Here is a 21,334-nt window from a genome sequence, read left to right as displayed (position 1 = left end):
ACGGAGGAATTTGGAGCTGTGTTGGTCCAGGCCTGGACTGCTCTGTACCCCCTGCTGTTGCCATGGGAATTTCCCTTGGACAGCAGATTCCCTTCAGTTGCCTGAAGGGGCAGGGACTGAGAATCAGGCATAAGAGAGGCCGGGGAGGAGGGGTTGGCAGTTCTGGGCTGTTCTTTGAGGCAGAGGTTCGGGGATGACAGGGGCCAAATTGAAGCCCCTTGCTGCTCTCACCTCAGCCAGTCGTTCCTTGGCAGGTGTTCGAGAAATCTCCCCTGCGGGTGAAGAACTTCGGCATCTGGCTGCGCTATGACTCCCGCAGCGGCACCCACAACATGTACCGGGAGTACCGGGACCTGACCACAGCAGGCGCCGTCACTCAGTGCTGTAAGCCACCAGGGCTCCACAGCCCGGTCCCTCCTTTAGACTCACATGGCAGGGCCCTGTGGCTCAGTCTGACTGCTTTCCTGCCAGACTGAGGCAGGACAGATGCAAGGGGCTTCTGGGGCAGAGGTGGGAGTCCCAGGGACGGTGACCTGGGATACAGGGGAGGTGTTTGCTTAGTGGGCGGGCAGAGTGGAAAGGGTGCTCTAAGCACACCTTTTTCTGGAACTGGGCAGCAAGTAGACTTGGGGGATTGGAGGGTGGGACCTTGAGTCATCCTCAAACGGGTTCACCCACCACCTCTGTATCTGGAACCCTCCTCTTGAGGTCCACCCCTTGTATAGAATGCAGCTCCCACCCAGAACCTAGTCCAGCCCGTATCCAGTGTTGGGACCTGGTGTTAGTGGCCCCAGGTGCTCCCAGGGAGGGTCACCTGCTGGGACCAGAACCCAAGCACCTAAACCCAAGAACTGCTGTTTCTCGTGGCAGCGGTTTAAACAGAGGTGCTAACAGCAAGTGGATCTCGTCGCCTTTGGGGGGCTGCAGCTGTGCCCCTCAAAGTGAATTTGGAGGTTCTACATCGCTGGTAGCCAGTGCCTGCTGGGACCATATGCTGTGGCCACCCAGTCCCCAAGTCACTGCTGCCACCTTATCCCCTCTCCCGGCACCCCCCTCAAGCACTTGATCGGAGAAGGTTTGGGAAGTGCCGCATCTCAGGAGTACCCATTCACCTGCCCCCTCCCATTCCCTGCAGACCGAGACATGGGCGCCCGGCACCGCGCCCGGGCCCACTCCATCCAAATCATGAAGGTGGAGGAGATTGCAGCCAGCAAGTGCCGCCGACCAGCGGTCAAGCAGTTCCACGTGAGTGCCTTGGGGGCCCTGCTGAGTGGGCTGGGCTGAGGGGGCTTCCCTGGAACACCGAGCTGGCCTGGCTACTCCCCCAGCCTTAGAAGTTGCTGGAAGGTACCTGGTTTGACGCAGGAGCCCAGTGGGGGGTGGCCACACCTCAGTGGTCCCTGGAAGACCATGTTGAGAGCTTTCAGCCCCCCTCACCTGCCTCTCCTCATCACAGGACTCCAAGATCAAGTTCCCGCTGCCCCACCGGGTCCTGCGTCGCCAGCACAAGCCACGCTTCACCACCAAGAGGCCCAACACCTTCTTTTAGGTGCAGGGCCTTCCTGTCCCCCTTCTGCCCAAATAAACTCTTTGGGGAAACCAGGTGCTCAGACCCACTTGTTTTCTTTGCACGCCCTGCAGAACTCTAAAGGACGCAGCCAAGCTGTGAGTTCTCTGCTCTGGGAGGGGTCCTCCTTAAGTGGAGCCCGAACACCGGATTCTCCAGAAGGGGAGCCCTAGGAATAGCAAATGCCCTCCCCGGCCTCCTCCCCCAGCTCTCTGGCTCATTCACTGCCATCAGGCACCCCTCTACTATGAGCTCCAGGGTGTGCTGTAGGCACAGGTTTGGCCCCCAGATCTGTCTCACCTACCTTGTTAGACACTGTCCTCATCTCCCTGCATTTCTGCAGTGGTGAGATGACAGCTGGATTCTGAAGGGAATTGGGTTGATTCATTCCTCCTGGGGTCTGCGCCTACCCCCAGCCTACAACCCTGGTCAGGATCCTCAGAGCAGACGCGCGGGGGCACCCAAGAGGGCCATGGGCCTGCTCTGCTGCACTTGTTTCCCCTTCACCAGCTGGGGGCCCCTTGAATGAATGACACTGTCCTAATCCTGCCCAAGGAGGCAAAGGTCTCACAGTGGGCATCTGTCTCCAGCAAACTGCTTGAGGCCTGGGGAATTCCAGGCTTGAAGTTAATCCCACCCTGCGGGTAGTAACCACCCAGGAGGCTGAGGCCCAGCTGAGAGCTCAGATGGCTTGAGTGTGTCCTTGGTGTTTCACTTTGGGCAGCCCCAGCCCTTTGGACCTTGGTGTCTTATTCAGAAGGTCGAGGTATCAATCATTTACTGTTAACAAGTCTTGGGGAGTCACCACTGTGCAGGCAGTGGAGACAAGGTCAGTGAGGACCTGCCTTGTTTTCCAAAGAGCCATGGGTTGGGAAGAAGCTGAAACACAAAAGGGTAGTGTGGGGGAGCAGCCTGACCTGGAGGGTCCTGAGCAAGGGCACAGCCTCCCCTCCCCAGCCTGTGGGGCTAGTTGGCATGATGAGCCCGGGTGATTTCCAGAAAACCAGTTCACTCCAGACCCCATCTGTTGGAGAGATGCCCAGATACCTGGGGCAGGGCTCACATGCAGCTAGCTGTTCTCACAGGAAAGACCGTGGGTTCTTTCTGGCTGCTTTGTCCGCTGTTCCAGTACCCTTGGCTCTTCCCACCTCCTGGCCTTTGCACTTGCTGAGGGCTCTGCCTAGATTGGTCTCCACAGATCGCTGTACTGGCCTCACTGAGGTTTGTAAGCCACATGTCTGCTCATGTTTATTGATTGGATTTCTGTCCCCAGCCTGTCAGGACCACATGTGACACTGTCTCCAGGAAGAGTTCAGTGTGTGTGGGACCCAGAAAAGGGTAATGGGTAGCCTTCTTCCTGTATCTGCACCACGTTGGGTAATGACAGTAGAGTCCTGGGCCTGGCATTGCCGGGTCAAGTTTTTGATGTTAACTCTGCCAAGATGCCTTCCATGGATGTATTGAATCACTCAACACCGTTTAAGAAGGGGGCATATTTTTCTCCAGCCTTAACACCATGAGTTAGCAAGCTCGTGATTGAAAAAAACCTTGGGACTTGATTTTGCTTTGCCTTCTGTGGAGGAGGCATTTGGCCGTGATATAAAGTTTTTCACATGAAAAGTAAAATGAACGTGAACCGTGTCTACTGGGCTGCTGGGTTTGTTTTTTGTTACAGCTCATGTATGTGGGGCAAAAAGCCTGAAAAAATATTTCCCCATATATGTTGCAAATACTTTTTCTCAGGATACTTTTTGATGTTTAAGTATATTTTCAGGAGCCAGGCCAAATTTTTCTTGATGTTTGCCTAGTCGGTTTAATCTTGTGATTTCTGGCAGAAACTCCTAGTTGCCCCCAAATAATCATCTCCTTCCTCAGTAATAGGGATCTCCATTTCTAGATGCCACCCAGAAAAGTTTCTCAGCCCCCCTTTCGTTAGGTATGACCATGTGATATTAGCAGTAGTGACATGTGCTATTTCCAGGAACTACCATTGGGGCTAGAATATAGGCATGATAGCTGGCACTTCAGCAGCTGTCTTTGGCCATGAACTTATACCCAAGAGCAAAAAGGTGGGAGGAACTTGAATGCCTGACCCTGTGTCTGCATGAGTAGAACTTGAGAAGTAAACACCAGTCATTTCTAGGCTACGATCTAAAACTGTCACTCATCGCCTGGAGGTGGGCCTTGATGCCTGTGCTGGGGCAAGTCTCTGCCCTCTCAGCCTTACTTTCTTCCTGTGTAGGGTGGGATTGGTGATCCCCTAGGTCTGGGGGCAGGGGTGGGGAAGGCTTCAGATGAGCTATAGGTCGAGAGGCCAGGAGTCTTGCGAGAGAATGCGCTGCCTGGAAGGTGGAAGGCCAGGGCTCCACAAAGGCTCCCCATGCACCCCCATCCCCACCTTGAAGCCACCAACACTTCATCCTTGTTACAGCCTGAGAACCAGCTGGAATGGCTTTGTCCCAACCAGCTGGGGGACAGGGTCAATCTTGTTACTGAGGAGACTAAACCAAATAATGAGTGAGTCCCCGGCTCACTAACATAAGCCTATTCAGCCGGCCACCCTTCCATCTACTCATAACTATCCACAGACACCCACCTGGTAATTCCTTACAAACCTTGCTTAGAGCAGCCACTGGGACGCTGGCTGGAGGTGAGAATCATTTAACTGAGCCCTCAATCTCTGGCAGGATTGGAGGTGCCAGGACCAACCAGAGCAAGGGCCTGGAGCTAGGAGGAAATGGGCCCTTCCCTGTGGGGCCTGTGTGGCGGGATCAGCCAGTTGGATCACAGAGTCCCCACTGGTCAGCTGGGGCCCAGAGAGCAACAGGCCCTTTCCTGGGCTCACAGCCAGCCCAAGGATGATGAGGGCAGGAATCTGGAACCTGCGAAGCCCGGTAGACCCTGCCCACCTCCTCAGGTACAGAGGCGCTCCCAGGTCCTGTCCCTGGGCTTGTCCTTGTGCCACATGTCAGGGCCCGGGCATGGCTGGGAGCCCTGGGGGAGAGCCGCCCCTCCCTGACCCACCCAGCACCTTACTCTTGAATCAGGACCATGGGAGCAAGGGCAAGTACTAAGGCAAGGCAAGTTGAGTGGGGGCCCCAGAGACCCATACTAGATCCTGAAACCCAGAGAAACTCAGAATCATGGGATCAGAATCTCCAGATTTGGAACCAGGGAATCTCAGTGACAGCCACCCATAGTAAAAGTGGTTTGCTTTTACTGAATGCAGGATTAGATGTTCAAGGACAGTTACCCAGTAGATCATGCTGGAGCTAGAGTAGCTCACAACCTCTTATCTCTGACCCCTCCAGGGCGATGTGGGGATGCTGGGGATGCCCAGGCAGCAGATACCCACCCAGTACTCTGACATTTCTGCCCCTTCTTAGACTTCTTAGACATTTCTGCCCCTGCTGGGCCTTCAGGGATCACCCTGCTCCTCTTCCCCCATCAGTGGAGGGTCCTGGGGTCCTGCCTGCCTTCCTCCCATTCCATAATCATACAGTCAAGGAAGGTGGGACTGCTTCTTCCTCCCTGCTCCCCACCACCTTCCACCTCCACCTCTCAAGTCTCCCAACTCGACCTCCTCTCACGTCCGGGAAGTCCAGAACATGTTCTAAATCCATGCATTTCTCATTGGGTTCCTCATTTGCTCCGAACTCTCCAATCCCCCCTTCTCACCCCCACAACGCCCTCAGAATAAAATCCAGACCCCTCATCGAGGCTTAAAGTCCTTTGTGACCCTCTCTGTCCTGTTCCTTCCCACCGCATGGCCCTCCCTTCCACCTCTCGCCAAGCCTTTCTCATTCTCTGCCTGCTGATCCCTTCCCTGAGTCCCCACATAAGGTGACCCCCTCCGGACCATCTCCTGTCATCCATCAGCTTCTGAAATGGATATTCATCTGCTGGCTTTGTCAGAGCCTTGAGCCCTTGTGCAGGGTGGGTCCATCTGGATCCTGCTGTGTTCCTAGTGCCGGGTGCAGGCCCCTGCACACAGTAGGTGCTTAATGAACGGGACTCAGCCCAAGTGTCAGTCTGCAGCCTGGACCCTCCTTCCACCAGTGTAGAAGAGAGCAGCTGTCAGGGGACGGATCCCCCTACCACCCCTGCCAGAGGAGACAGCCAGCTACGCCTGCACTCACATCAATTTGCATGTATTTGCATATTTGCTACGGTTTGCTGGGAAAACTCCCGGATTTCCCCTTTTTCACAAAGATTTTCCAGAAGGATGCAGCAAGGAGGTGGAAGGAGGAAGAACTCGGTGTCCTCCCCACCCTCCTGACGCTGGCGTTGGGTGCATGCCAGCAGGCAATAGGTGCCCATGTGGAGCTGTGGTATCGCAGCCCCAAGGAAGAGCAGACCGGCCCTGAACCCGTGCACAGAGAGGGAGAGAGAAAAGACAGTCCCGGGCGACACAGGAGGAAGCCTGGAGCCTGGCAGATGTTGGACCCAGCTTGGATGGCACGTGTAGGCAAAAGGCGGCCACCAGGGGGCGGCAGAAGCTGGGGAGGGTTTAGGTACCCTAGCATTCAACCCAGTGGATTCTTAGATTCTTCCCGCTTGTGGAGGAGGGAACCCAGATTTATTTACTGGTGGGGGGAGGCAATCAGGTTTATTGAGGAGGTACTGGGGATTGAACCCAGGACCTCATGCATGCTGAGCATGCATCCTACCATTTGAGCTATACCCTCCCCACTGAGGGAACCGAGCTTTTGAAGGTTGAGTCAGGACTCAAACCCAGAGGTCAGAGCCTCCAGAGTCCAAAGTCCCTGTGGGTCCAGCAGCAAAGGGCCCCAAGATGACAGTGGCTGGGTTTCTTGATGACATGACCCCAAACAAGAGACTTCCCTTCCCATGTGCCTCAGTCTCTCATTTGTGGGATAGGGACATTGCAGTCTCTCCACTTATTCGGGTTTATGGCCACTGACAGCCCCTCCCCCGTGATTTCCATGATACACTTAATACCTGGCTTTGGGTAGACGCTAAATGCATGTTTGGTAATGGAACCAACAAATGAATGGATGAAGAAATGAGTGAACTCTGTGCCAGGCTCCTGTTATGCAGATTCAGTTTATTTCTCTGAAGCAAGGGCTATTTTATCCCCATTTACAGATGAGGAAACTGAGGCCCAGAGAGAAGCAGTCTTCCTCAAATTTGTATGCCCTCAGAACCCCATTGCCTCCCATTCAGCTTAGCCTGAGGGTGGGGTTTGGTGATGCCCTCCCCTTGGGCTCTAGAGAAAGGTAGTGGGTCAAGGTGCCTATTGGAGGAGGGCCTCAAGTGGAGCAAACTTGTCTTATGAGACACTGCAACCTTGAAAGTAAACCCCAGTCCTGTATGTCAGTGAGCTCCCAGTAACTCAAGATACAAACAGTGGGGATTTGAATGCTGAAGCAAGGGGAGCATTTGGGATCCTCCCCCCAATCCCCAACAGTCACCAACGTGTCCTGTCCCAGTATCTCTGACCCAGTCCAGGGCGGAAAGGGTGCGGGTCCTGCCCGCCCCCAAGTCTAGGGGCGGAGTTTCGCTGACCCCGGAGCCCGATAAATCCTCAGCCCGCCGCCGTCAGCTGTCCCTTTTAGCCCCACCAAGACCTCCAGCAGTCAGCGCTGACAATATCGCCCAGGAAGAGGGACAGACGGCTGGGTGGTGGATACTCGGCCGCCCTGGGCAGCCGGACCGAGTGGGAGGCCAGGTGGACGGACAGAAAGACGGCGGAAACAGACGTGAAAACGAAGAGGACGGCAGGGAGGCAGACGACCCCAGAGAGGATCAACAGAGTCCTTGCCCAGCCCACCGGGGACCAAAAGGGACCCGAGTGCGGTCTCGCTGCGGAGGCTGAGCATCCTCCCACCTCCGTGCAGTCCTGCCTTCTCGGCCGCTGCCAACTTCCCTCACCGGGGCTCTCGGGTGGCTGGAAGGGTCGAGGACTTGCCTGGTCCCTGCACCTGCACCTCATGGCCGGCGTCGAGGCAGGGGTGCGGGCCACGTTCGGAGCCTGGGACTACGGAGTCTTCGCCCTCATGCTGCTGGTGTCCACCGGCATCGGGCTGTGGGTCGGGCTAGCGCGAGGCGGGCAGCGCAGCGCCGAGGAGTTCTTCACCGGTGGCCGGCGCCTGACGGCCCTGCCCGTCGGCCTCTCGCTGGCCGCCAGCTTCATGTCGGCAGTACAGGTGCTGGGAGTGCCAGCCGAGGCCTATCGCTACGGCCTCAAGTTCCTCTGGATGTGCCTGGGACAGCTGCTTAACTCTCTGCTCACTGCTCTGTTCTTCCTGCCGGTCTTTTACCGCCTGGGCCTCACCAGCACCTACCAGGTACCGGGCAGAGGCCAGGAGGCAGGATCTGGCTGGTTGGGAATGCAGGGAGGCGGCGCGGGAGGCCCTGGGGCTTTGAACTGCTGTGCAACGGCCGCAGGTCGGCTCCTTGGTGCTTTAATGGAGAGCCCCCAGGCAGAGAGGTGGGGAGGGTTCTGGGAAGAAGCCCCAGGCAGTGGGGCCAGGGGAAGGAAGGAGGAAGCGGAGCCTGCGTCCAGGTTCTCTTCTGTGGAAGCTCGCTCAGGGCGGAGCCACGGGCGTGCTCACGTGTGGACACCTGTCCCCAACAAGCCTGGGCTTGCGTACGCCCGAGTGTTCGCCGGGCGGCGGGCCCCGAATTCTAAATCCGACATCCCAGCTTCCTCCTACCTGCAGCGAAGGGCTGACTCTTGGCTCAGGCTTCCCAAATGCCAAACCGTGCTAATTACAGGACTTACCCCGCAGGGCAGTGGGCAAAGTGATTAAAATCGTGGCCAGTGTACAGTAGGCGGCCAATTACAGTTGGCCACAGGCACTTGTCTGTATCATGCGCAAGTAGATTCAGAGCGGTGGCAGCCCCGGGGGATGATCAGACACGAGTGCGGGGGGCGGGGAGCGAATGTGTGCAAACTTGGTGGCTCAGTCCTCCAGGGCACACGCCATGTGCACAGGTGCGGAGATGGCGCGTATGCACAAGTGTGTGCAAATAGGTGGAAGTGTGTGCGTTTGGCAGGATCCCCCGCGGGCAAGAGTGCAGAGAGCACAGTTGGCCTCTCGAGGGAGGGCAGAAGCCAAGAGGGCGGGTGAAGGACCCCAGAGGCCTCGGGCCCCTGGGTAGGGCCTGTCTAGGTAACCACCAGCCCTCGGCTCCTTCTCGCAGTACCTGGAGCTGCGCTTCAGCCGCGCTGTGCGGCTCTGCGGGACCCTGCAGTATCTGGTGGCTACAGTGAGTGGTCTCGGCCCTGTCCTCGCCTGCAGGGTCCAGCTCAGGTCCCTTCTTGGTCGATCCCGCCCACAGCCCTCCCTCTTCGCTCGCGACCCTGCCCCGTGCGTCCCTCCCAACCCTGCAAGGCCCTGCCTAGGCCCCGCCCACAATTATTCTCGCCCGCCTCTTGGAGGCCCCATCTACAAGTTTGGCCCGCAGGCCTCTCCCATTCGCCCGTCTTAATCCCGCCCCGACCCTACAAGCCCCCGCCCCCACCCCCACCAATCTCCTCCCTCCATCTCCTAATTCCCTTTTCGCCCAGGTGCCCTTCCCCCCACCCCAGCCCCGACTCACCTGCCCCTGCCCTTTACCTGCAGACCCTGTACACCGGCATCGTGATCTACGCTCCCGCTCTCATCCTGAACCAAGGTTTGACTGAGGGGAGGGTGACCGAAAGAGGCAAAGCCTTAGAGACTGAACTAGGGGAGGGGAGAGGAGTGGCCCTAGGAGAGACTTGGGAGGGAAGGATCCTCCCGGAAAAAGGAGGGCCCAAGACGGCAGAGGCCACGTTTACACCCTGCCCAGCGGCTTAATGGGGGTCTCCTTACACAGTGACCGGGCTGGACATCTGGGCGTCGCTCCTGTCCACCGGAGCCATCTGCACCTTCTACACTACTGTGGTGAATGTCCCTTTACCCCCACCCAATGGGGGGCTCCCTGCCCACTGAGTGGGAGAGACCCTTGGCTGGCCCATCCACTCCCTACCTTCCCTTCCTTCCAAGGAATCCTGTTTCCCAGCTGGGCCTGTTTCCTCATCTTTATTATGAAAGGTGATTTGAAAGGCTTATTGCTGAGAGTCTAAGTATAAGCTAGCTTCAGTCATGGCTGGATCCAGGAGCTACAACAGCATCCTCTGGGTCCCTCTCCCATCTCTAGGGGTCCCACAGCTCCAGGTTTCCATCCCCTCTGGCTTTCTTCCAGCAGAAAGTGAGTTCCTACTTCAGGATGGGCAGGCTAAAGTCCCAGAAGGGCTTTGACTGACTCTGGTATTCTGTGCAGGATAAGCCCTCCACAGAAGTTTGAGGGGCTAGGATGTTCTGATCGGCTATTCCTGGAGCTGGGAGTAGGGTTAACCTCACATGAATGACCTGGGAGGGGGGAAGGGGCTTCTCCACAGGAAAATCCAGGAGCTGCCAAGGGAAAGCAAAGACATGAAGGCTGGATGGGTAAAAACAGCAGCAAATAATAACAATAGCAGTAATAATTATAATAGTGTCAGCCATAACTCACTGAATACTTGTATGTGCCAGATGCTGTTCCAGATATATTTCTTGTGTTAATTGGTTTAGTTCTCACAATGATACCCTGAGGAAGGTACTGTTATTAATCCCATTTTACAGATGAGGAAACAGGCAGACGGGCATTGGTCCTGGCCACTACTCGAGGCCAGACCAGGTCAACACCAGCCAAGCCCCCTGACACCCTATCTCCTGTTCTCTGTCACATCTTGCAGGGTGGCATGAAGGCTGTGATCTGGACTGACGTGTTTCAGGTCTTAGTGATGCTGACTGGTTTCTGGGTCATCCTGGTCCGCGGGACTATGCTCATGGGTGGGCCTGAGCAAGTGCTCGAGCTTGCCAAGAACCATTCCCGGATCAACCCGATGGAGTGAGTGAACATGTAGAGGGGGATACTGTGAAACGAGGGAGCCGACATCTCTCTGACCCGAGAGAAGCCAGCCAATGCCTTCTGCTCCAGGAAGCCCTCCCAGACTCCCCACAGACAGAGCCCTTTCTCTCTCTGTACTCCCCTAGCCCCCATCCCTCCAGCTGGCCCAGACTACTGCAGCACCCCACCCGCTAGCCCAGAAAGCTCTCTGAGGTCCCAGGTGGGCACAAAAAAAAATATTTTTGAATGCATATATGGATTGCTCAATAAACGAATAAATGACTCTTTAATCTGGCAAACCCCTATTTACACTTCAGAACCCACCCCAAATGGTCCCTTTAAGGTCCATAACATCCAGAATGGCCACTGGGGGCACTTTGGGAAGGTCAAGTCAGTATGGCATACCCACATGGCTAATGTGCCCTGTCCTCATCCAGCTTTGACCTGGACCCAAGGAGCCGCTACACATTCTGGACTTTTGTTGTGGGTGGCACGTTGGTGTGGCTCTCAATGTATGGCGTGAACCAAGCACAGGTGCAGCGCTATGTAGCCTGTCGCACAGAGAAGCAGGCCAAGCTGTGAGTATTTAGGAGGAACAGGGTGGGCACCTCTGGGATGTGCTACCCTCCTCCCCACCCTGAGGCCAACTCTCCCCTGCAGGGCCCTGCTCGTCAACCAACTGGGCCTGTTCCTGATTGTGTTCAGCGCTACTGCCTGCGGTATCATCATGTTCACACTCTATATTGACTGTGACCCTCTCCTCGCGGGGCGTATCTCCGCCCCAGATCAGGTGAGTCTGGTCCAGGCCCCTAGGCCTCTCCTATCTACCCACCCCTACGCTGAATCTCTGTGTGGATGAGTCTCTGGGGGGTAAGGCTGGAAGAGCATTCCTAGCAGAGAGACAGCCTGTGCAAAGGTCCAGAGGCAGGAAAGAGCTTGGCTCAGAGAAGGATCTGGGAGGAATGGGGAAGATGAGTCTGGAAGGGGATGGGAAGCCATGGGAGCAGGGGAAGTTCATTTCAGATCTGGAGTCAGAGACTCCCTGAGGGATATCTAGGAGGAGATGGGACCATGATCCAGCATAAAACAATGACATGAACAATAATGACCAGCTCTCATGTCCCAAGTGCCTACTCTGTGCCTCATGCTGTTCCCTTCATGAGCAGTTAGTTTCCCACCAAATTCTTCAACATGGGAAGAGGCCAAGACTGACATGGCCTTCAATTTACAGATGAAGACACTGAGGCTGGAGGTTGGGGTAAAGCAATTGCCTGGGGTCTGCAGCCAAGTCAGGGGCAGCACCAGGGCCAGGACCCATGCCTGGGTCACACACTGGCTGGAACTCTAATAATGGGGTTCAGAGTTGGCCAAGGCTGCAAGACCATCCCATCTGATCCTATTCTGGGGTCAGATCCCTGCCTGCCTGACTTCAAGCAAGGACTGCAGCTCTTTGGCCTCGCTGTCTTCATCAGGAAAGTGAAGATGTCACAGGACCCTGCCTCACTCAGATCTCAGGGCTCTTGGCATGGGTCCACAAAGTCAATCAGCAAACACTCAGTGACCACTGTGAGCCTGGTCTGGACTGGGTACCAGGGACATGCAGTGTGAGTCTAGACAGAAGCCCCTGCCCTTGGGGTCCTGCTGTCCTGGAGTTTGACCTCCGATTCCCCCCAGTACATGCCCCTGCTGGTGCTGGATATCTTCAAGGACCTGCCTGGAGTCCCTGGGCTCTTTCTGGCCTGTGCCTACAGCGGCACCCTCAGGTGAGTGGCCCTGTTTGCTCACCTGGCCACATCTGAGACCGTGGGGCCTCCTTGTCCCTAACAGCCACCCCACTGTGGGATGGAATGTCCTGGGGTTGTCCACCATTTCCTGCTCAGTCCTCAGTGGGTGGGCTTTGGCAGCGGGCACACCCTGGGCATAAGGATCCCAGTGCTGGGGATCTTCACCTTCTTATCGCCCGACAGGGCCACACCTGACTCCTTTCCCATCCTTCTTTCTGTCCTTCCTCCCCCAAACAAATGTTTCTTGAGCATCTGTGTGACAGGTACTGCTGTTTTAAATCCTGGAGCACAACCATGAGCAAGTGGTCCCCAACTCCTGCTCTCAGGTGCCTCCCATTCAGCTGGTTTCGAATCTTCCATGACTTCTGGCCACATCCCTGCTGCTGCTGTGACCAGAGTCCCATGCAGCTGTTCTCCCCATTATTGCTCTGTAATGAGAACTTGTGTCATTCATGTCCTTGGTCATGGGTGTCCTTGTTCCCATGGTGGTGTCTCAGGTCTGTGGGCGGAATGGGAGGGTGGACATCTCCACTCTTGAGGGATTCTGTCACCTGTGCCTCTGCTCTTGGGCTGGGTGGGGTCCTGGCAAATCAGATGGTGTGGGCAGCTGAGGGCCTCACCCAGCGGGTGGGCCCCAAGGGGGTGTCACCCATCCCTTGATGTGGCCTGAGAACACCTCTCCCCCATTTGTGCCTCCAGCACCGCATCCACCAGCATCAATGCCATGGCTGCTGTCACTGTGGAAGACCTCATCAAACCTCGGCTGCCAAATCTGTCCCCCCGGAGACTCAGTAATCATCTCCAAGGGGCTCTGTGAGTAGGTAGGACCAGGGTGGGGGACCAGGGCTGCCTCTCCATGCTGACCGTGCCATCCCCATCCGCTACAGCACTCATCTATGGCTCCGCCTGTCTCACCGTGGCGGCTCTGTCCTCCCTGCTGGGGGGCGGCGTCCTCCAGGTGAGACCCCTTCCCGCACCCCACCCCAGTCTCCCCGAGAGGTGGGGCATCGTCCGTGTCGAACTGAGGCTTAGAGAGGGTTTTACAGGTCGGTGGCAGAACTGAGTTCTGACTGACGCCACCACCTGGCTGGAAACTGGAGAGCTGGGAGGTGTGGGTGGTGGCCTGGGGGCAAGAAGGTCCTCCTCCTGGCCTAGAGGTGAGACCAGATTTGTCAGGAAAGAGGATCATCTTTGGGAGAATGACAAGGACAAGGAATCCCCTCCCCTTTAGGGAAATAGAGGTACCGACGGGTGGAATTCCTCAGGTCTTGCTTTCCCAGCGGGTAAACAGGCCAGAAAAGTAGGACGGCTCTGTCCTCAGACCCACCCTCACCCATTCTCCCAGGGCTCCTTCACCGTCATGGGAGTCATCAGCGGTCCCCTCCTCGGAGCCTTCATGCTGGGAATGTTCTTCCCCTCCTGCAATACGCCAGTGAGTCGGGGTGGGCGGGGCGGGGGGCTGGGAGTGCGCGCGGCTTAGCCTCGCGCTCCGCTGACTCTGGGTCCGCCCTCAGGGCGTCCTGTCCGGGCTGGCAGTGGGCTTGGCACTGTCGCTGTGGGTGGCCGTGGGCGCCACTCTGTACCCGCCGAGCGCGCAGTCCATGGGAGTCCTGCCGTCATCGGCCGCCGGCTGTGCTGTGCCGTCAGCCAATGCCTCTGGCTTCCTGGACCCACTTCTCGCCGCCAACGCCTCCAGCAGGGCTTCCAGGTGAGCTGGCAGGTCTGAGGGGGAGGCGTGGCCAGAGCAGGTGTGGACTGGGACGGACCCTTGAACAGAGTCCCAGTTGAGAAGTAGGAGCGAAGCTTGGGAAAAGGTGAGGGAAGGGCATTCCCAGCGTAGGGAAGGTAAAGTGCAAAGGCTCTGAGACCAGTGTCTCTCGTTTAGCGCTTCTCAACTATGGTGAGGTTGGGGTGGATTTAATGGGAGGAGAAAAGATAAGAGATGAGGTCCAGCCAGAGGAATCAGATTCTTTTCTTTTAAAATTGAGATGGGGTGGGGGTGGAGGGAGTATAGCTCAGTAGTAGAATGATGCCTAGTGCCTAGCATGCAGGAGGTCCTGGGTTCAATCCCCCAGCACCTCTGTTAAATATAAATAAACCTAATTCCTACCACCCCCAAAAAAAGAAAAAAAAGAAATTGCAATGTAGTGTGCAGAACATAAAATTAGCCTTTTAAAAGTGGCTTTTCGTATATTCACCAGGTTACGCAACCATCACCACTAACTCAAAGAAATTTTCATTACCTCAAAACAAAAACAAAAACAAAAACAAAAAACCCTGTACCCTTTAGCAGTCACTTCCCATTTCCACCTCCCTCTAGCCCCTGGCAACCACTAACCCACTTCCTGTTACTATGAATTTGCCTATTCTTGACATTTCATATAAATGAAATTGTACAATATATGGCCTGTCATGTCAGGGTCCCTTCACTCAGCATGGTGTTTTTAAGGTTCATCCACATTGTAGTGTGTGTCAGTGCTTCATTCCTTGTTATGGCTGAGTGAGATTCCACTGTATGTTGGACCAAGTCTTGCTTACCCTTCATCAGCTGATGAACATTTGGGTTGTTTCCACTTTTTGGCAATTGCAAATAGTGCTGCTATGAACATTTGTGTATGAGTGTTGGTGTGGACATTTGTTTTTATTTCTCTTGGTATATACCCAGGAGTGAAATTGCTGAATCATATGGTAATTCTATGTTTAACTTTTTGGGGAACCACCCGACTGTTTTCCACAGTGGCTGCATAATATTACATTTCCACCAGCCATCTATGAAGGTTCCAATTTCTCCACAACCTCACCAATACTTGTGCTTTCCCCTTTTTTAAAATCTAGCCATCCTATTGGGTATGAAGTGATATCCCATTGTGGTTTTTCTTTCTTTCTTTTTTTTTTTTCTTGGACATTGTGGTTTTGATTTGCATTTGCCTAATGACTAATGATGTTGATCATGTTTTCATGTGCTTGTTGGTCATATTTATATCTTCTTTGGAGAAATGTCTACCCAAATCCCTTGCTCATTTTTAAATTGGGCCACTTGTCTTTTTATTGTTTAGTTGTAATTTACATATTCTTTACTTCTTCATATATTCGTCATACGAGATCCTTATCAGATGTATGATTTGCAAATATTTTCTCCCATTCTGTGGGTTGTCTTTTCATTCTGTTGATAGTGTCCTTTGATAAACAAGTTTTCGATTTTGATGAAGTCCAGTTTATCTATGTTTTCTTTGATTGCTTGTGCTTTTGCTGTCATATCTAAGAAATGGTTACCCAATTCAAGGTCATAAAGATTCACAGCTATGGTTTCTTCTTAGAGGTTAATTTGGCTTGTTTCTGAGGGCAATAGGGATTCATGGAGGTTGATGAGCAGGAGTAGGAGGTGATCTGAGTTACGTTTTAGTAATGCTCCCTCTGCTTGTGTGTAGGGGATGCCTGAGGGTGTTGGTAGAATAGCAAGAGGGAAGAATTGGCTACTGTGCATGTCCAGGTGAGCGATAATGGACAACTGAGCTGGGCCATGGGAGGAGACAGAAAGAAACAAATGTATTGGGAGTAGATTTTGGACTCATGCTCATCTCTCCCACCCCTAGCCTTGAAATGGATCCTGATCAATCCACCTTAGCTGACAGCTTCTATGCCATTTCCTACCTCTATTATGGTACCCTGGGCACACTGAGCACCGTGTTAGGTGGAGCCCTCATCAGCTGCCTGACAGGTAAGGAGGGGGTGTGGCCTCCTAGAGGTCACCCTGTCCATCCCTCTGCCTCTAGGACCCACTAGGCAGGGAGAGGAGGAAGGACCCTTCTGTCAGCCAAGTGGCCGCTGTGTGCTGGATGCATTTGCACCCTTTTTGCTGTGTCGCCTTCAAGACAGCCCTGCACCTCACAGGACTTGTCCTATTTTGCAAAGGCAGAAACTGAGGCATCCCTTATTCACCTCTCTAGTCCCTCTCCCTGTCCCCAAAGATTAAGTCCTTGCTAGAGGATGTGAGGTTGGGCCAGGAGACGCTGTCCCTGGTGCTGAAATATCTTCTCATCAGGCCCGTGGCAACTCTGCACCCCTCCAGGAATTCTGAATCCCGTGGAGAAGTGAAAAGAGAACAAGAGAAATAGTGATAACAGTACCTGTTCTCACTTCCTGAGACTCAGACTTTACATTCACCAGGCTTTTATTGAGTCCTTCTCTGTGTTGGGCACTGTCCTAGATGCTGGGGTCGGAGCAGTGAACAGAACCACATGCTGAACCCTCCTGTTTATCCACTGTTGTTGTATTCCAATCCTTCACTGTATAGATGAGGAAACTGAAGCCCAGAGAGGGGCAGAGACTTGCCAGTGTCCCCACTGGGTCACTATTGGATCTGAGATTGGAACCCACCAGAGCTCTCCCTTCCCCTCCAGAGGGTCTGGTCTCCAGTTCCCACCACCCCTTACTAAATGACCCCATTTTCTCTCTGCCTCTCAGGCCCCACCAAGCGCAGTGCTCTGGGTCCCGGTCTGCTTTGGTGGGACCTCATGCAGCAGACAGCATCGGTGGCCCCCAAGGAAGAAGTGGCTACCCTGGATGATAGTTTGATGAAGGTCAGTCTCAGGGCTGGGCTCCCAGAGCAGGGGGAGGGGCAGTGAAGTGGCTTCAGGTGCTCTGGTGTGGCCATAACTCAGGGAACTGACATGGTGAGTCACCATCTTTGTCTTTCTCAACCTCTCATTACCTGCAGTGGAAAGTGTCTGTTGGGAGCTAGCACATCTTCAACACTTTCTTTTATCCCCTTTAACAAAGACTGAGCAGACTTTCGTACTATTCATTTTCATTGTATCTGCTTTTACAATTACTTCCAATCTATGGCAAGTGAAACTGGTCTGCCTTTCGGTTATTGATTTTAAAAAGTCTCTCCTGAAAATAAAATTACTTCATGCAAAAGTGAGTCAATGTAGAGACAATCTTACAAAAGAAACACGACAGGGGGTAGACCAACGTTGGCCAAAGCCATGTGGTTGCAATGTGAATGCGCTGAGATTGGGAAACACTGTCCCTGGGAAGCTGGATGGAGGCCTGCCCCTGCTTTGGATTCCTTGTTTCATTCCTTTATTTATTAAGCACTTGCTGTGTACCTAGCCCTGGTCTGGTCTGGGGTCCAAGCCCACTGTCTAGCAGGAGCAGAAGAAAGGTAAACTGAGAAAGGAGTAGCATCTCAGCAGGTGGTGAGTATTAGGAAGAAAATAAAATAGGATACTATACTGTGATGGAGGTGGCCCCTTGGAAGAAGTGACATTAATAGAGCCTGGAATGAGAAAGAGCCAGCCATTCTTGGTGGAGGGCACAGCAGGTGCAAAGGCCCTGAGTCCAGAACAAGCTTAACAGGGGGAGGGCTAGGGAGGGAAGTATTTTAAAGCTTCCTCCAGTTGCTGTGGGGAAATATTTATTTTCTTAAAGCAGAACAGGCAGAGTCAGAGAGAGGAGGCAGGCTGGCATCCATGGAAGTATTGATGCTGGACTATAGGAGACATGGGCATAGGAGACAAAAAGTGGGATGGAGGTTTTGGAGTCAGAGGGGACAGAACTGGCCTATGCACTGGACAAGGGGATATTGTGCAACTCTGCCCAGGTTCTGTCCTCCCAGACCCTCTATCCCTATCTGGATGACATCTGAGCTGACACAGAGCAGAAATGGGTTCCCTGATAGGGTCATTCTCCTCTCTTCCCTCCAGGGTGCTGAGGCACTGCCCCCCAGAGGCAAGAGCCCTCCTAACTTCCTGCCCAATGATGAGGACCATCTGCCCTTCCTGGGGCAGAAGGAGGTGAATGGAGCCAGCTCCAGGACCCCTGACAGTGAACATGACAAAGGTTGTGACCTGCGGGAGACAGACCTCTAAGCCAATCAGGGACTAAACTGTCTGGGATGGAACCTCAGGGAGGCAATCCCAGGCCATGGGCCAATGGCCGTAGGCTCCGATTGGCTGGACCACATCATATGCAAATAAGCTTGGGACTACATGCCCTTGCCCTATGGGAAGTGGTGAAGCCCTGCTTGCAGATCATTTTATCTTGCCTCCTGCTTCCAGGCAGCCCCTAGTCTTAGATGCTGCACTCCTGCCTGCTCCCCCAAAATGAGGCCAAATTTTTCTCTACCTATAAAAAAAAGATGTTGGAGTCTTCTTTGAACAACACAAGAAACCCCCAGGCCCAACATTGGGGTCTGAGAAAGACCCCAGCTCTGAACGTTGGCAATGATTTTTGAGGTCCTCGGGCCCAACCCCCTGTACCCACTTCACAGGTGGGGAAACTGAGGCCTGGAGAAGGGCATTGACTTGGCCAAGGTCACAGAGCAAACCAGAGACTCATCAAGAGTTGGACACCAGCTCTCCTTGCTTCATCCCCTCCCTGTGTTCATCCATTTGGAGGGACAGACATCACATGGCCTCTGATCTTGGCAACAAGAGGGGAGAAGGAAGGAGAAATAAGATTTTCATCCTTCCTTCTGTGCCTGGACCCTTACCCATCTTATCCATTGAGGACCATGAACCCACTTTACAGAGGAAGAAACTGAGGCTTAGTGAGATTGCCTAAGGTCAGACAGCGAACTGGGTCAGGGCAGGGACAGGCCTAGATGCTGCATGTTGCTGAGGCTCAATTGACGACATGTCACTGGTATACAGGGTCAGATGGGCCAGGCGAGCTCATGTACCAGGACACAACTAAGCCTTGGTTGAAGACTCTATCCATGAACATCAGATAAATAGACTCTGAAGCTTGATATTCTGTCTTCTCTGAAAACATTTTGGCCATTGCCTCAGATGTCTCAGTCAGATCTGAGTGCAAATCTCTGTATACCTTGCCCCAAGCCTGCAAAGGATTAACCCGAGTATTTAAAGCATCAGAGTGATAGGGTAGGGTATAGCTCAGTGGTAGAACATGTGCTCAGCATGCCTGAAATCCTGGGTTCAATCCCCAGTACCTCCATTAAATAATTAAGTAAAATTAATTATCTACCCCACCAAACTGTATGTATGTTTAAAAAATGATAACAATTTTTAAAACTTTAAAAAATAAAGCATCAGAGCAAGGTGATCACTCCCATACTGGGGAGAGTCTTGGGAGGTGTATTTACTCAAATTAAGATAAGGTCATACTGGATTAAGATAAGCCCTGCATCTAATGACTGTGTCCTTATAAGATGAGAAGAAGCACAGACATACAGGGGGAAAGCCATGTGGACATGGAGGCAGAGATTAGAGGGATGCCTCTGCAAGCCAAAAGATGCCGAGAATTGCTGGAGCCACCGGAAGCCAGGTGAAAGTCATGGGAGAGTTCTCTCAGAGCCTTCAGAAGAAGCCTGGCCCTAGGCGGGGGTCCATGTAGCTCAGCAATAGTGTGTGCTTAGTATGCACAAGGTCCTTGGTTCAATCCCTCATACCTCCATGAAAAAAAGAAGAAAAGAAGAAGCATAGCCATGCCAACATCTTGACTTCGACTTTGGGCCTCCAGAACTGTGAAAAAATTAATTTCCATTGTTTTAAGCTATAGCATCCTCGGGAAGCTAAAACACCCCTCCAGATCTGGCTTCATTCCCATTCAGAGACCTGGCCCTCTGTGCAGGCTGTTTTGTGGAGACCTTTAGATTTGGACTTAAATGCGGCCATCACAAATTTTAAATCAATTACTGAGGGAAGTGGGAAACAGACCTTCCACTGATGCGTGGTCCTCAGAGCAGAGTCCAAGTTGGAAGTGTGGAGGGGAGACGGGGGCGTGGGCAGGGCTAAAGCCCCACAGTGCAGGCAGAACAAACTGGTTTGGCTGCCCTTTTAGGGACCCAGTCATGTTTTCATGTGTATCAGTGGCTCATCACTTACTCTTGCTGAGTAGTATTGCACTGTATAGGGGGACCACAGTTTGTTCATCCATTCACTAACATTCATGTTATTTCCAGCTTTTGGCTATTGCAAATAAAGTTGCTTATGCACATTAGTGTACAAGTTTTTGTGTGAGACACTTTAATTTCCCTTGGGTAAATTCCTAGAAGTGAAATGGCTGGATCCAATGGTAGGTGTATGTTTATTTCAGAAACTGTCAAACCATTTTCCAAGGTGGTTGATTCCCTTTACAGTGTCACTGAACAATGTATAAGAGTTCTAATTGCTCCACATCCTTGCAGCACTTAGTATGGCCTGTCCTTTTAATTTTGGCCACACTAGGGTGTATGTGGTAGGATCTCACTGTGGTATTGATTTATATTTCTCTGATAACTTATGATGTTGAACATCTTTTCTTGTGCTTATTGTCCATCCATGTATTTTTAGCCAAGTGTTTGCTCAAATCTTTTGTCCAAAATTTTAAAAAATTGAAGTATTGTTGATTTACAATGTGTTAGGTTCTGATTGCTTCAAATTTTAATTGGGATATCTTCTTATTATTGTAAGAATCCTTTCTATATTCTGGATGCAAGTTCTTCATTGGTTACAGGCATTGCCAATATTTTCTCCCATGTCTTGCCTCCTCAGTTGCTTAAGACTGCCTTTGAAAGAGCAGAATTGTAGTTCTGTTCTATCAAAAAGTATTCCTTTTTTTCTTTTTCTCTTTTTTGTGGCAAAATATACATAATGTAAAATTTATGATTTTAGCCAATTTCAAGTGTATAGTTCAGTGTCATTAAGTACATTCACATTGTTGTACAATTACCACCATCTAGCTTCAGAACTTTTTAATCATCTGAAACTGAAACTCTATACCCATAAATACTAATTTCCCATTCTCCTCTCCCCTCAGCCCCTAGTAACCACCATTCTACTTTCTTTATCTATGAGTCTGACTATTCTAGGAATCTCATGTAAGTGGAATGATAAATTATTTGTCCTTCTGTGTCTGGCTTATTTCATTTAACATAATATCTTCAAGATTCATTCGTGCTGTAGCAGGAGTCAGAATTTCTTTCCATTAAAAGGCTAATATTCCATTGTATCTATATACACATTTTGTTTATCATTCATCCATCAATCGACATTTGGATTGTTTCAACCTTTTGCCTATTGTGAATAATACTGCTGTGAACACTGGGGTCAAAATATCTGTTCAATATTTGATTTCAATTCATTTGGGTTTATAC

At 52.6% G+C, this 21,334-nt stretch overlaps 2 protein-coding genes, 1 long non-coding RNA gene and 1 other non-coding gene across 4 annotated transcripts in view; 3 read left to right on the top strand and 1 right to left on the bottom strand.

Moving 5' to 3' along the window:
• The window catches only part of RPL18A (ribosomal protein L18a), a 3,582-nt gene extending 1,978 nt beyond the window's left edge, over positions 1-1,604 (top strand). The window contains exons 3-5 of the mRNA XM_006174807.3: positions 255-384; positions 1,136-1,245; positions 1,457-1,604. Coding sequence (XP_006174869.1) covers positions 255-384; positions 1,136-1,245; positions 1,457-1,549 — 333 coding nt within the window. The 3' untranslated portion in view covers positions 1,550-1,604. The remainder of the gene's footprint in view (positions 1-254; positions 385-1,135; positions 1,246-1,456) is intronic.
• The window catches only part of LOC116659015, a 21,256-nt gene extending 7,801 nt beyond the window's left edge, over positions 1-13,455 (bottom strand). Inside the window, exons 1-2 of the long non-coding RNA XR_004314285.1 lie at positions 13,445-13,455; positions 11,075-11,078 (exon numbers count right to left, since the gene is read on the bottom strand). This is a non-coding gene — a long non-coding RNA (uncharacterized LOC116659015). The remainder of the gene's footprint in view (positions 1-11,074; positions 11,079-13,444) is intronic.
• Positions 832-964, top strand: LOC116659161. Its single transcript, XR_004314443.1, has one exon. It is a non-coding gene; the product is annotated as a small nucleolar RNA SNORA68 (small nucleolar RNA).
• On the top strand, positions 7,409-21,334 carry SLC5A5 (solute carrier family 5 member 5). Its single transcript, XM_032465284.1, is given in 16 exon segments — positions 7,409-7,878; positions 8,738-8,803; positions 9,160-9,211; positions 9,395-9,462; positions 10,296-10,450; positions 10,888-11,028; positions 11,111-11,240; positions 12,125-12,213; positions 12,934-13,024; positions 13,026-13,047; positions 13,122-13,192; positions 13,580-13,666; positions 13,749-13,942; positions 15,828-15,952; positions 16,699-16,814; positions 17,943-21,334. Coding segments are annotated over 16 exon segments (1,929 nt in total). The 5' UTR covers positions 7,409-7,521; the 3' UTR covers positions 18,108-21,334.

Source organism: Camelus ferus, chromosome 22 (genome assembly GCF_009834535.1).
Source record: "Camelus ferus isolate YT-003-E chromosome 22, BCGSAC_Cfer_1.0, whole genome shotgun sequence".
Classification (NCBI taxonomy): Eukaryota; Metazoa; Chordata; class Mammalia; order Artiodactyla; family Camelidae; genus Camelus; species Camelus ferus.
Note: the sequence above shows the minus strand (reverse complement) of the source record. Positions and strands in the feature narration are given on the sequence as shown.